Source organism: Eleutherodactylus coqui, chromosome 1, assembly GCF_035609145.1.
Source record: "Eleutherodactylus coqui strain aEleCoq1 chromosome 1, aEleCoq1.hap1, whole genome shotgun sequence".
Taxonomy (NCBI): Eukaryota; Metazoa; Chordata; class Amphibia; order Anura; family Eleutherodactylidae; genus Eleutherodactylus; species Eleutherodactylus coqui.
The window spans coordinates 412057986-412070811 of record NC_089837.1 but is presented as its reverse complement, the minus strand read 5'-3'; the positions used below and the strand labels follow the sequence as shown (position 1 = coordinate 412070811).

The 12826-nt window shown below is 43.0% G+C and overlaps 1 protein-coding gene across 5 annotated transcripts in view; it reads right to left on the bottom strand.

Moving 5' to 3' along the window:
- Nucleotides 1–12826, bottom strand: part of MYCBP2 (MYC binding protein 2) — a 196032-nt gene that overhangs the window by 150496 nt on the left and 32710 nt on the right. For all 5 annotated transcript variants that reach the window (XM_066580830.1, XM_066580838.1, XM_066580848.1 and 2 more), the window contains exons 4-10: nt 10422–10575; nt 10020–10216; nt 8311–8553; nt 3977–4048; nt 3722–3818; nt 2964–3037; nt 453–591 (exon numbers count right to left, since the gene is read on the bottom strand). In XM_066580830.1, the coding sequence (XP_066436927.1) occupies nt 453–591; nt 2964–3037; nt 3722–3818; nt 3977–4048; nt 8311–8553; nt 10020–10216; nt 10422–10575 (976 nt within the window). The remainder of the gene's footprint in view (nt 1–452; nt 592–2963; nt 3038–3721; nt 3819–3976; nt 4049–8310; nt 8554–10019; nt 10217–10421; nt 10576–12826) is intronic.

Below are 12826 nucleotides of genomic sequence, written 5' to 3'. Positions count from 1 at the left end.
TATCAGTTTCAATAGGAACACTTAAATAAATAAGTCTTATTTGTATAGCACCAACATATTCCGCAGAGCTTTCAGGTAATATTTATTACTCCCCACCAAGCTGGGTACTGATTTTACAGACCTCGGAAAGATGGAAGGCTGAGTCAGCCTTGAGCCAGCTACCTGAACCATGTGGGGATTGAACTCACAACCTTCAGGTCGTGAGCAAGACCTTAGAGCTGCAATGCTGCTCTTTCAGTAAAACGTGTTGCAATTGGTTCTTAGTGTTAATAGCCGATTGAAAAGGCATCCTGTCACTGGGACACCCAGAATCAGCTAGCCATTGGACAACCTGCATCAGGAAGATATGCTGCTGACAGGTTTACATTTCAATCAAACAATATTCAAGCACATTAAACACAGCTAGGCAACCAACCAACTTCTAACATTAGGGAAAGTTCACGGAGTCTTACTTATGATGTGCAAATCTCTCTCCAGATCAAATAATGAAATCCCGCAAGCGTGTAAACACTTCCGAGCCAGCTTGAGTTGTAGTTCTTGCTGTAACACAGGCTCAGTGCTGGTGGCAAATATTCGAACTACAAAGCCATCCTAGTAAAAGTAAAGAAAACATAAGAAACACACAAAATACAAACAAACAGGAGGTGTTAAGTTATGAACTTTTACATGGTATGACCTGTCAGGTGATTTACTGCCAGACAGCCATCGCAGTGATGACCAATCCTGTGATCACTGAATGGAGGTGGAGCGCACCAGAGATCTCTTCGCGTAGCCAACCTCCATTAAGAGTAAACAGGTGGTTGTTCGCAGATACAGGACAGCCTATTTACATGGGCCAATATAGACCCTTGGTTTTTAGAGGCGCTAAAAACCAAGAGGCTGACAAGTCTACGCTTCTCAGTGCCTTTTCAGGTCCCACGTTTACACTGGACAGTTGCCCATTATCTCTCTTTTGAACAATCGCTCAGGTGACTGATGGCCTGTGTAACCTAAGCAAAATATTAAACTGAAGTTTTTAGGTCAATGGTTTAGAGCATGTGTCAAATTCAAGGACCATGGGACAAATCCAGTCTGCGAGGAAGTCTGGATGCAGAAGGACCAGCTCTCCACTTTCCCCAGGAGATGCAGCCAGCGCTTGGCAGAGCGGTTGGCGCCAGCACATGGAGCCAGTGCCATCTTGAATTGTGAGCTCTGACGCGCACCTTCACACTGTGTTCAGCAACTCACAGGGGGTGGCACAGCTCTGACAGCTGTACCCAGGTACCCTGGGAAGTTCGGTGCTAAATTGGTGATAGGGGGATACACACCAACAGAGTGCTTAGAGATCCATGGCCGTATTGAGTAGCTACACTTCAGGACTCATCCACACAGGTGTGCGCAGTTTCATTCTGTGAAATCTGCAGCATTTTCACAGATGACTGAAAATGTACGTGTGTATTTGGACCGTTTTTTCTTTCTTGTGTATTCAATGTATTTTTCATGTGCACAAAACAGACAAAAAAAAAACACACGAAGATCCGATAAGATTTCTCCTGCCTTTATGCATAAAGACCTAATCTGGAATACTGTGTCCAGTTCTGGGCACGCCACTTTAGGACAAACTGGAGCAAGTTCAGAGAAGAGTTACCAAGATGGTGAGCGGTCTGTAAATCATGTCCTATGAGGAATGGTTAAAGAATCTGGGAAGGTTTTACTTGCAAAAAAGAAGGCAGAGAGGAAACTTCATAGCGGTGTACAAATATCTGAAAGGCTGTCACAGTGCAGAGGGATCAGCCCTATTCTCATTTGTACAAGGAAAGACTAGAAGCAATGGGATGAAACTGAAAGGGAGGAGACACAAATTAGATATTAGACAGTGAGGGTGATCAATGAGTGGAACAGGTTACCATGGGAGGTGGCGAGTTCTCCTTCAATGGAAGTGTTCAAACAAAGGCTGGACAAATATCTGTCTGGGATGATTTAGTGAATCCTGCACTGAGCAGGGGGTGGGAGCTGATGACCCTGGAAGTCCCTTCCAACTCGACCATTCTATGAGTCTATAAATGCTCAGTGAATAGGCAGGTCTCATGCGTATTTATGTGATCTCCTTGACTCTAATGGGCAATTTCGATTGGTCATATGGACTAAAATAGAACATCCGCCAATTTTTTTTTTCACACGTAATATACATGCATATGCAAAAATACGAAGTGCAAATATGCCTTTGTGTGAGAACTTATCAATGGTCCTTTGAGTGCAACCACAACACTGTGGAGCCCTCAGTAAAAATCAGTCTGACACCCCTGGTTTAGCGGTTGTACATTCTGGTGCGGATTCTCCACGGCAGAAATCTGCTAGGTGTGAATACCCCCCTTAGGCTGGTTCAGATGGGGCGGTATTGCCGTGGAATTTCCATGCGGACTTTCCACACAGGAATGCCGCGTGCATTTTTAAACCTGAGGCAAAGCAGCAAAGTGGACAAGATTTGCAAAAATCTCATTCACACACTGCTGACCAAAGCTGCGCAGAGACAGACATACAGCACGGAATTCAAATCCACAACATGTCTATTTTGGTGCAGTTTCCACTGCGGACTCACGTCTCTCTATGGGGAGAGATTTCCGCAGCGGCACACAGGCTGAAAAGCCACTTCAAAGTCCACGCCAAAGGGCACAGGTTTTGAAGCAACCTTTCCGATGTGGAAATCTCACAGAATTTACGTGTGTTCCCGCTGCGGACATTCCGTGAGATTTCCATCCTGTGAGCCCAGCCTCAGGCTGAATTCACACGAGTGACTCTCACACATGATTTCTGTCCAAAATGACAGAACTCGTACGGAGAAAGAATCCCATTCATCACATGCATGTGTGAATTAAACCATGTACTTCTTCAATTGGACAGACAGTTCAGGTTTTAAAATTGCTGCATCTTGTAAAAAAATAAAATACATTTTAAAAACAGAAATGTCTTAAAGTCGTCCTCACATCTTTAGACGCAGCAATCTGGTTGACAAATTCTCCATCACTAAATAAGATGTTCTGTCCATCGGCATTACAATCTAAGAGAAATAAAGGACATGTCATTGGTATGGTCAGAAGTTCTGGCTTAGAGGTACACAGAGTGACTGTTAAACAGTTTCTTAGTAGACACAATGCAGTCGATCCTTTATCTCAGAGAATTGGGTAGCAGTTGTGTCTAAAGCCAATGAAACTATAAACTCAGCCTTTTATACAGTCCATAGTTTTGTTACAGGGTCCAAGTTCCAGACTGAATGTTTCCCCATGCACACAATCTGCTCTCTGTTCAGCAGGAGAGGTTCGGATGCAGTTTTCACACCCAACTGCTGTCACAGCTATACTGCTCAGTACTGCTGTACAATGTCCTCCATTTAGCTGCTGCTGTTTGAGGGTGTGCTACATACAGCTAGGTCCCTTTTACATGGGCTAATAAATCATTCAGATTCCCACATCAAGCTACTTAGTTTTGCAAAAATTGCTGCACTGATGGCTATTAGAGACAGCTGGCTAATATGTGCCATGTCACTGTATCATGCGGCCGGCTGAAAGGGATCACTTGGGTACCTGACAGTTTCCCTTTAAGAAAAGCAAAATAAAAAAAAGTGTCAACTCTGGTTAGGACTAATGGGACAGACCTATTTGCTCTAGACAAAAAAAAAAAAAGATTAAGACTTGTATTGGCCATTGGCCAATGTTCATTGAGAAGGTAAATGGAAAAGGCCTACCTGGCACAGTAACTGTTCCATCCTGTTCCAAAGTTTCAGGGTTAATCCTAACGGCTGTCATACTGTGATTGCTCACATCTCTGTAAAGCAAGTAACCCTACCAAAAGAAAACATAATATTGTATACATAGAGGAACGGTTTATGCCATGATTAGCATCTCAGGACAATTCATGCATTTTGAATGCCACAATGTCAGTTTGCTAAGATGTATCATTTTTACTACATAACCAGAAAATCAAAATCCATATGCTTCACCTGAGCATAGCCCAACCAAGACTTCTTCTCTCTTCTGCTTTTGATACGCGAAGTAGAATTGTAAACGTGACCCTACGAACAAGAAATATTGCGATAGGTCAATATCGAAACTCTAGCATACAGCTCATTGTCAATCTGCCCTTCACATTTACATGTCGGTTCCAGCGCAAGTCCTTGCTTACATTAAGCTGAGAATCTTACTTCAGAGGACTCCAAACACATACTGTTGAGGGAAAGCTGCAATGTAGCTCACCATTTAGTTATACAGTGGGATACATAAAAATACGACACACACACATATATACTGGAGTATTCCAGACACCAAGCGACGATGAGTAGGCTTTGATCCGTTTTCCCTTGAATATGGGAGAGCAAGTACACAGATCCAAGCCTGTAGATACCAGAATATAGTACCCCTCTCTGGATCGTGCCAGGAATTGTGTGGTCCAAATACTATACTACACTGCAATACAGCCTAAGGTTGGGTCACTGCACTACAATCAGACCCAGTGCAGAGGCCATACTTTTTCATCTTAAGGGAGGTCCAGTGATAACTGTCCATATATAGACAGCGATATCACTGGAGCTTCCAGATATATGCATTTACCAGAGGTCTTTGATTGATGACATGCAGTGGCACCCGGCAGTGATAGGCTATTATGGTGTCTGTTAACCCCTTAGTAACCAAGCCTGTTTGCACCTTAATGACCAGGCCAAATTTTGGAATTCTGGCATGTGTCACTTCAACCTAGAATAGCTTTGTAAAGGTTTTGCATAACCCTTTAAGGCCTCATGTCCACGGGGAAAATCAGATCCGCTGCAGATTCTACATGTAGAATCTGCAGCGGGTCCCTCCTGCCCCGCGGACATGAGCGCCGAAAATAAGAATTTAAAAGTATTTACCTATCCGGCGCGGGCGGAGAAGATCAGCTGTTCCTCACGGCCGGATCTTCATTTTCGGCCGGCGGATGAATTCCTGACGCCGGCGGCACGTCGCCGACGTGCCGCGCGCATGCGCCGGGCACATCCGCCGAGCCGAAGCAAGGAAGATGCGGCCGTGAGGAACAGCTGACCTTCCCCGCCCGCGCCGGATGGTAAATACTTTAAATTCCTATTTTAGGTCTCCCGCGGATCCGGACGGCTTCCATAGGCTTCAATAGAAGCCCGCGGGAGCCGTCCCCGCGGGAGACCCGCACGAAAATGGAGCATGGTCCGGATTTTTCCATGCTCCATTTTTTTTAAAATCCCTTTTATTGACGATCCGCGGGTATTTATCTACCCGCGGGTGGTCAATGCATCCCTATGGGATGCGGATCCGCATGCGGGAGATCCGCTGCGGATCTTAAATCATATTTTGCCCGTGGACATGAGCTCTAAGGACACGGCCTATTTCGGGCTTAAAAACGCAACGATTTTTGGCAGATTTTCATCTCCATTTTTCAAAAGCCGTAACTTTTTTACTTTTCTGTCAACGCAGCCGTATAAGGGCTTGTTTTTTGCGTGGCGAACTGTAGTTTTTAAGGGTGACATTTTTGGGTACATAGATTATATTGTAAAAAACTTATTTTTTTTTTATAAAAAAAGGGAGAGAACACACATCAATTCTGCCCTAGATTTTTTTTTTTTGTTACAGTGTTAATCATGGAGCATAAGGCCTTATCTCCACGGGCAAATTATGAATTAAAATCCGGAGCGTTTTTCCTGCACGCGGATTCGCGCGCCCATAGGGATGCATTAGACACCCGCAGGTAGTTAAATACCTGCGGATGTCATTTTTCCCTGCAGGCGCGGGTCCCGCGTGCAGGAAAAAATCCGGACATGCTCTATTTAGGCGCGGGTCTCCCGCGGGGACGGCTCCCGCAGGCTTCTATTGAAGCCTATGGAAGCCGTCCGGATCTGCAGGAGACCCGCACCAGAATTTAACTCACCTGCTCCGGACGGTACGGGTCTTCCCTTCTTCGCGGATGGATCTTCTTTCTTCGGCCCAGTGATGTGCCCGGCGCATGCACGCAGCCGGCGTACCGAGCACATCCGCCGGGCCGAAGAAAGAAGATCCGGCCGCGACGGAGAGTAGATCCGGCCACGAAAAAGGGAAGATCCGGAGCGTGCGGAGAGGTGAGTAATTCTTATTTTCAGCCCTCATGTCCGCGGGGCAGGAGGGCCCCACTACGGATTCTCCATGTAGAAACCGTAGCGGGCCTGATTTTCCCCGTGGACATGAGGTTTAAATGGCACAATCCATTTTTTCTTTGGGCCAGTATGATTACAACGATACCAAAATTCTTACAATTTTTTAGGTACCATTTTGGGGTACATATGGCTTTTTTGATCACTTTTATTGCATTTTTAGAGAGGCAAAATGCTAAAAATTAGCATTTTGCCTCAGTTTTTTTTATAGTTTTTTTTTTTTTTCCCACTTTTTTCCATGCAGAATAAAAGGCAACTTATTGTACGTATCGTTACAGACGCGACGATACCAAATATGTGGGATTTTAATATTTTTTTTAACCAGAAACATACCCATTGTGCCCCTAATATTACGTCTGTTTACACAATGGGGCCCAAAATGAAAGGAGCAGCCGGTGGCTTTCAGAACAGTTAATTTGCTTGAAGGCGTTTTGCCCCATTGCACACGTGTAGAGCCCTTGAGTGGCTAAAAAGATAGAGAACCCCATTTTAAAAACTAGACCCTTTAACAAATTCATCTAGGGGTGTACTGCATATTCTAACCCCACAGTTTTTGAATTAATCTAAGCAAAGCAGAAGCAAAAAATTATGATTTTCATTTTTTTGGCAAATGTCTCATTTTAAAAACAGGTGTTTTTTTACAGCACATATATCAATGAAGACTTGCACCCCAAAATGGATCCCTATTTGTCCTGTGCTCAAAAACATACCCATTATGGCCTCAACCTACTTAGAGTCAAGTCAAAAGAATAGACATGCTGAGTCTGGAAAAACCGCACCGCAGTTGCATTTCCGCACTGCGGCAGTGCGGAAAAAAACCATCCCGTGAGAACAGCTTTTTGCCCAAACACATTTGTACTGCATTGCACTGCAAACGCAGCGGTTTTGCCGCAGTGCGGATATGCAACGGCAAACCGCGGCAAAACCGCAGCAAATGCGCCCTGTGTGACCCCAGGCTAACTCCCTAAAAATAACCCCCCTTTCCGCGCTCTTTTTGGCGTTCCCTAAATCTTAGATAAAAGTAACAATGTAAACTGTCTGAAAACAGGGATAATTACAGAGGCCCAGTTGGGATGGGCACATTTTTTTTTTTGAGTATCTCTTGACCTCAGCGTCCAGAATGGGGTGTAAAAAGTGGCGCTCTGTGAGGCTTCGTAATCTTGAGGAGGTGCGGCGGTCTCACACAGAAGGCGCTCAGTAAGCTGCTCCTGGAACTGCAGGAAGGCGAGCGTTCCCGGAGCTTTTTCTAAATTATGTATTACAGGTAGCAGTCTGAATAACACCGGGCTCACACCACCGTATGTGTGATCCGCTTGCAGTGGTTCGCAGCTGTAAGGCCGGCCGTAGCCCTTCAGACGGCTGCATAATGTATTGTGCATAACTATGTAGTCACACAGGCAGTCATGTGCAGTATACCTTTTTTTGTTTGCATTTCCCGCGCCCTCACTTAGCGATGACACGGGTACCCACAACCTGTACACAATGTAGTTACGTATAAGCTGTGGGCATGTCTGCGACCAAGTTAGGATGTAAAAAGGCAATGGAGTGGTCGCTAAGGGGTTAAATGTACACTTTACTGTATACTCCTGTATGGAACGGCGCAGTCTACTACGCTATTGCACACTATTGTACAATAAACGGATATCTACCAGCCAGGTGGACATTTTTTTTTTTGCCTCCAATTGGCCCCAGTGCAAAGAGCAGAAGAGCCAACAGCACATGAAAATTAACTAATCCAACAAGCACGTAAATGCCACGTTTCGATCACTTATAACACAAACATGGTCCCCTATGGAGTGTATGTTAGAAGTTTTCATGCTAAATGTAATTAAATGAAAAAAAAAAAAAATTAGAAAAACACAAGATGTGCCAAAGTCGTGTAATCTGCTCTATGCAACACTGGTTGAAAATGCGATAAAAACAAATTAATGTCTGAAAGATTTAGCTCTCATAAAGATCAATAAAGCACATAAGAAAACGGTTTGGCAGCAAGGCCTCATTGATTTTCTATCCTATAGGTTAAACGCATCACATATGACCAGGAATTCTCCCAGAGAAGACGAATGGTTATCCCGATGGAAATACAAACACTTAGTAGAACAGTCATGTCCTCTTTAAGGCCATAAAGTGTAATATTTTCTATTTACCCTCACTGTCCCACTGTACCCCGATCCAATTTTATAGAGGCCATCTTTGCATAAGAGATAGAGGAAGAAGCCATCGCTTTGAAGGAGGCACTGATCATCTTCATCCACAGGAACATCTTTCAAAGACCATTTCTGCATCAAGGCAGCCTTTTTAATTCCATTCGTAAACCAGTCCTGTATCTGGATTTTGCCCACAAGTACTGCTTGAACACTCCGCTGCAGAGAATTTAAGATAATTGGCACCTGGTGTAAAGACAAACAAGTTAGAGTCATGAACATAGTGAATTTGGTCCTTTAAATTGCACTAACCTGCTCATCACTTGGTAAAAAGTTATTTGTACACACTCTACCTGATAAGCCATTCCTTTCAAAGCACTTGGACTGCGGAATCCGCGATAGTCACCCGCGGATGATCCATGGCATTACGCATCCATTAGCGAGAATAGAACATTCACATGTCCGCTCACATGAGCGGTCAGCAGTTGTGATATCTGCTTAAAGGGGGGAGGGAAATCCCAGCATGTTCTTTTTGTGCGCGGATTCTGCACGAACTGCTACCATTTAGGTCAAATGGTAGCCATCCGACCCTTCTGCAATTGACATTGCGGAACGTTTGCGGTCTCCCTGTCATCGCCAAGCGACAGCATGGGAAAAGCAGGTATTTAAAAAAAAAAAACGTTTTGAAAAATCTGTACCGCACAGGTCTGACGGCGACCGTCTGGACCATCCGCAATACAGATTAAACACAGGTACGTGTGGATGTAGGCCGGGCATAGGGTCGGATTCCGCTGCGAGCTCAAGCATACAGAATCCTACCCATGTGTGTGCAGGTGGCCTTAGTGTGGTTTTACACTAGCGCTGGGGATTCAGATTTCCTGCTCTGATCAGGAAGGAGAAATGGGGAATCTCCATGGCCGAATGGTTCCGTCTCTGGATGTAAGTGAACAGCACCAGGCGGAGCCCACCGACTATAATAGGGTTCATCCACTTTCCATCCAGCTTCTGGGTGAAAGAAAAGGTGCTGCATGCCGTGCTTTCGCTTCCGGTATTTTCAGACGGATCTGTGATGCAACCGGAAGTTCCACTGCAGATGTGAAAGCGGCCCCATTTATACAAAACAGTCAGAGCTGAAGTACGCTGTGACCAGAAGTAGGGAGAGAATAGATACTGAGGGGGATCTATCAACGGCTTTTTTTATGGCAGTATTCTGGCATTAAAAAGGGTCACAAATTTTGGCGCCCATCAATTAGACATTAAAAATGTACAACTTCTTTCCTCTCAGCACTGTTGAGGAGCGGCGAGAAAACAGGGCAGGGTTAACCTTGGAGGGACGGGACCTACAATGTGACAGGTCATATTAAAAAGGCAAACTATGCACATTGTAGTGCAGATATACGCTTGCTTGTGGAAGGTGTACCGTATATTTAAATGTCTGTAAACCAGTGCAAGAGGTGCTAAATTTATTAGGGTCGCCTAATAAATTTGTTGCATTTCAAAGTCAGGTGATCTTCAGTTTAAGATGGCCGTATAATACACTAATCTACATAAATCTCCCCCAATGTGATTTTTTGCAGACCGTTTGTAAACCGCTCATTGGTACAGTTTTCAGATAAATATAGAGCATTAAAGGATTGTACTCGTAAAAAGTAATATAGGTGAGGACGGACACGTAGTCAAACAGACCATAAAACACAAACAGAAAAAAGTACCTGAATGGTTTGGCAAGCATGGCTGCCATTGTTGGTAAGAATAGCCGAAATGGCTTGTAGGCTTCTTCCCGTTTCTCCCCATGCAACCACCAGACTGAATAGGCAAGCGCAGGAAAGTGCCGTGAGCGACTGACCAGTGCTATCATTGGCTCCTGTACTACGGGTTGTGATCTCCAGGATAAGCTGGAGCAGAGATTCTGTTAAAAATTAATGAGAGTATGAGTGATATTATCAGAGACGACAGGATGTACAAGACATTCATTTAGTACGAGAGACAGTTTTAGGAGAACTAAAGCACATCATGTATGCTAAATAACCTAATCATGTCTGATGGAATGAAGAACGATTAAAGCTGGTGAAGGCTAATCCATTACAAACACAATCAATGTCACACAGCCTTACCCAACACTTCTGGGGGTTCAGATTGAAGACCCTCTGGTTGCTGACCCTGTAGAATATTGAGCAGCGCCTGCAAGCTCCTTAGACACAGTGATGGGTGAGAAAACCGGGTTTCTTTTATCAACTCAAAAACTTCACATAATCCAATTTCAATAATCTGGAAGAGGAATGATCGTTATTAAATACTGTACACCAGAAGAACACCTTAATTTGCCATATTTAGTACATCAAATACCTGTTGATTAAAAAAAAAAAAATCTATCTTCTTTCAGCCTCAAAAACACAAATCGGTATTAAATAATTACAAGCCTCAAATTTTTAATCCGCATTTTTATGTTAAACCAAAATAATTGAACAGGAAGGAAAGCACAGCAGGCTATGATTTTCTATATGGGAAGGGAAAAAAAATACATTTGCGGAGGTCAATGGCAACACTCTGATCCATGGGGCTCTATGGATGCATTCAGCATATCTGCTGTGTCTTCTGGTTCATGTACTAAATGTACACAAGCATTGTGATAACACACAGTCACACCATTGACAACAGGCGATTGGCACATCTCACCTACTGAAACTCCTCCTGGATTCCACGGCAAAGACTGACGGCACTTTTTGTGACACCAGTTTTATAATCTGCGCTGTATGGCGGCACAGACTACCATTGAGTTCAATGGGATGTAAATATGGCATGATGCTGAAATCTGCATGCCAATAAACTGTGTCCATGGGCCCTTACAGTAGCAGTAAAGTGAAGGAAATTGACATTTATTTGTGTGTAAAGGAAGCCTTAATCCTTTCACTGCCAGGGGTTTAGGACATTTTGCACCTCTAGTAGCTGCCACAAATTTTCACACTTTTGACAAGTACAGATAAAACCTACATTACAAAATTTACAGAGACAAAAAAAAGGCAAAAAGTCATACTAATCTCCTCCATATGAATTTTTGGAAATTAGACACCTGGCACATTGTGTATTTAGTGCTGAGTGGCATTTTTGAAGACAAATTCATGACATTTTGTCTCAAATTCTTAATATACAAAAAAAAAAAAAATTTTTTTTAATTAAAAAGGTAAAAATTCATATTAGTACCGAAAAGTGTGATCCAAGCAGACAATTAGAAGCACAGTATCACCTAAAAATAAAACGCTCAACATGTGCAGAGTTCATATACATCACTTAGTTTACACCTACATATTTTGATAAAGTCACCAAAACTAGAAGAGGCCAGAAGTCTAGTTTTAAGCTTTCAAAGTTTAAAAAAGTCACCATCTATACAAACTGTAATCTGTAAATATATTGCAATTTATTAAGTAAAGTCACTGCTTCTCCTTACATGGCACCGAGGGAGGTAGGAGACTAATAAAAACAGCGTTGGAGGAAGACAATGGGAGCACAGACCAAGTAGGTTTGACAACAAAATTTATATTTTTTATATATATATATATATATATATATATATATATATATATATATATATATATATATATATATATATATATATATATATATATATATATATATATATATATATATATATATATATATATATATATATATATATATATATATATATATATATATAATTTATTTTAGTTGGCTTTATTAACCCCATTAACCCCTTGAGTGGCACGCCCGGAAATTTTCCGGGACGAGCTCCACTGCTCATAGCAACATAGCCCGGAAGATTTCCGGGCTATGTATCACTATGGGAGCTGCAGAGCACAATGCCACAAGCTGTGACAGTGTGCTCTGCCTGCACAGACCCACATAGAGCAGTGCAGGACTTTGAAAAACCAGCAGAAGTGCGGCAATCTCCTGGTTTGTTTACAGGTTGCCATAGAGACCATCGGCTTGTCAGAAGCAAGCCGATGGTCTCTGTGGCAGGGAGAGCTGGTTGTTAGCTGTCCTCTGACAGCTAGGTACTAGCTCTTACAGCAGAGATCAGAGAAAACCTCTGATCTCTGCTGTGTTAACCCCTTACATGCTGCAGTCTATGTGACTGCAGCATGTAAAGGGCTGTCACCATCGGACCCCCGGAATGTGATCAGGGGTCCTGATGGGTCCCTGTGGAAGTCCCCTAAAGGGACAAAAAAAAAAAAAAAGTTTAAAAAATTATAAAAAAAATAAAACACTTGTCTCCCTTTACTTTGTAAAAAAATCAAAAATACAATCACACATGTGGTATCCGTGTGCGTTGTAATGACCCAGAGAAGTTAATGCATTATTTAACCCCTTAATGACATGGCCCCTTTTTTTCTTTTTTCCCCCCCATTTCTTTTTTTCCCTCCCCCCTGTTTAAAAAAAATCACAACTTGTCCCGCAAAAAACAAGCCCTCACATGGCCATGTCAATGGAAAAATGAAAACGTTATGGCTCTTGAGACACAACTGCAAAATTAGTTGAAATT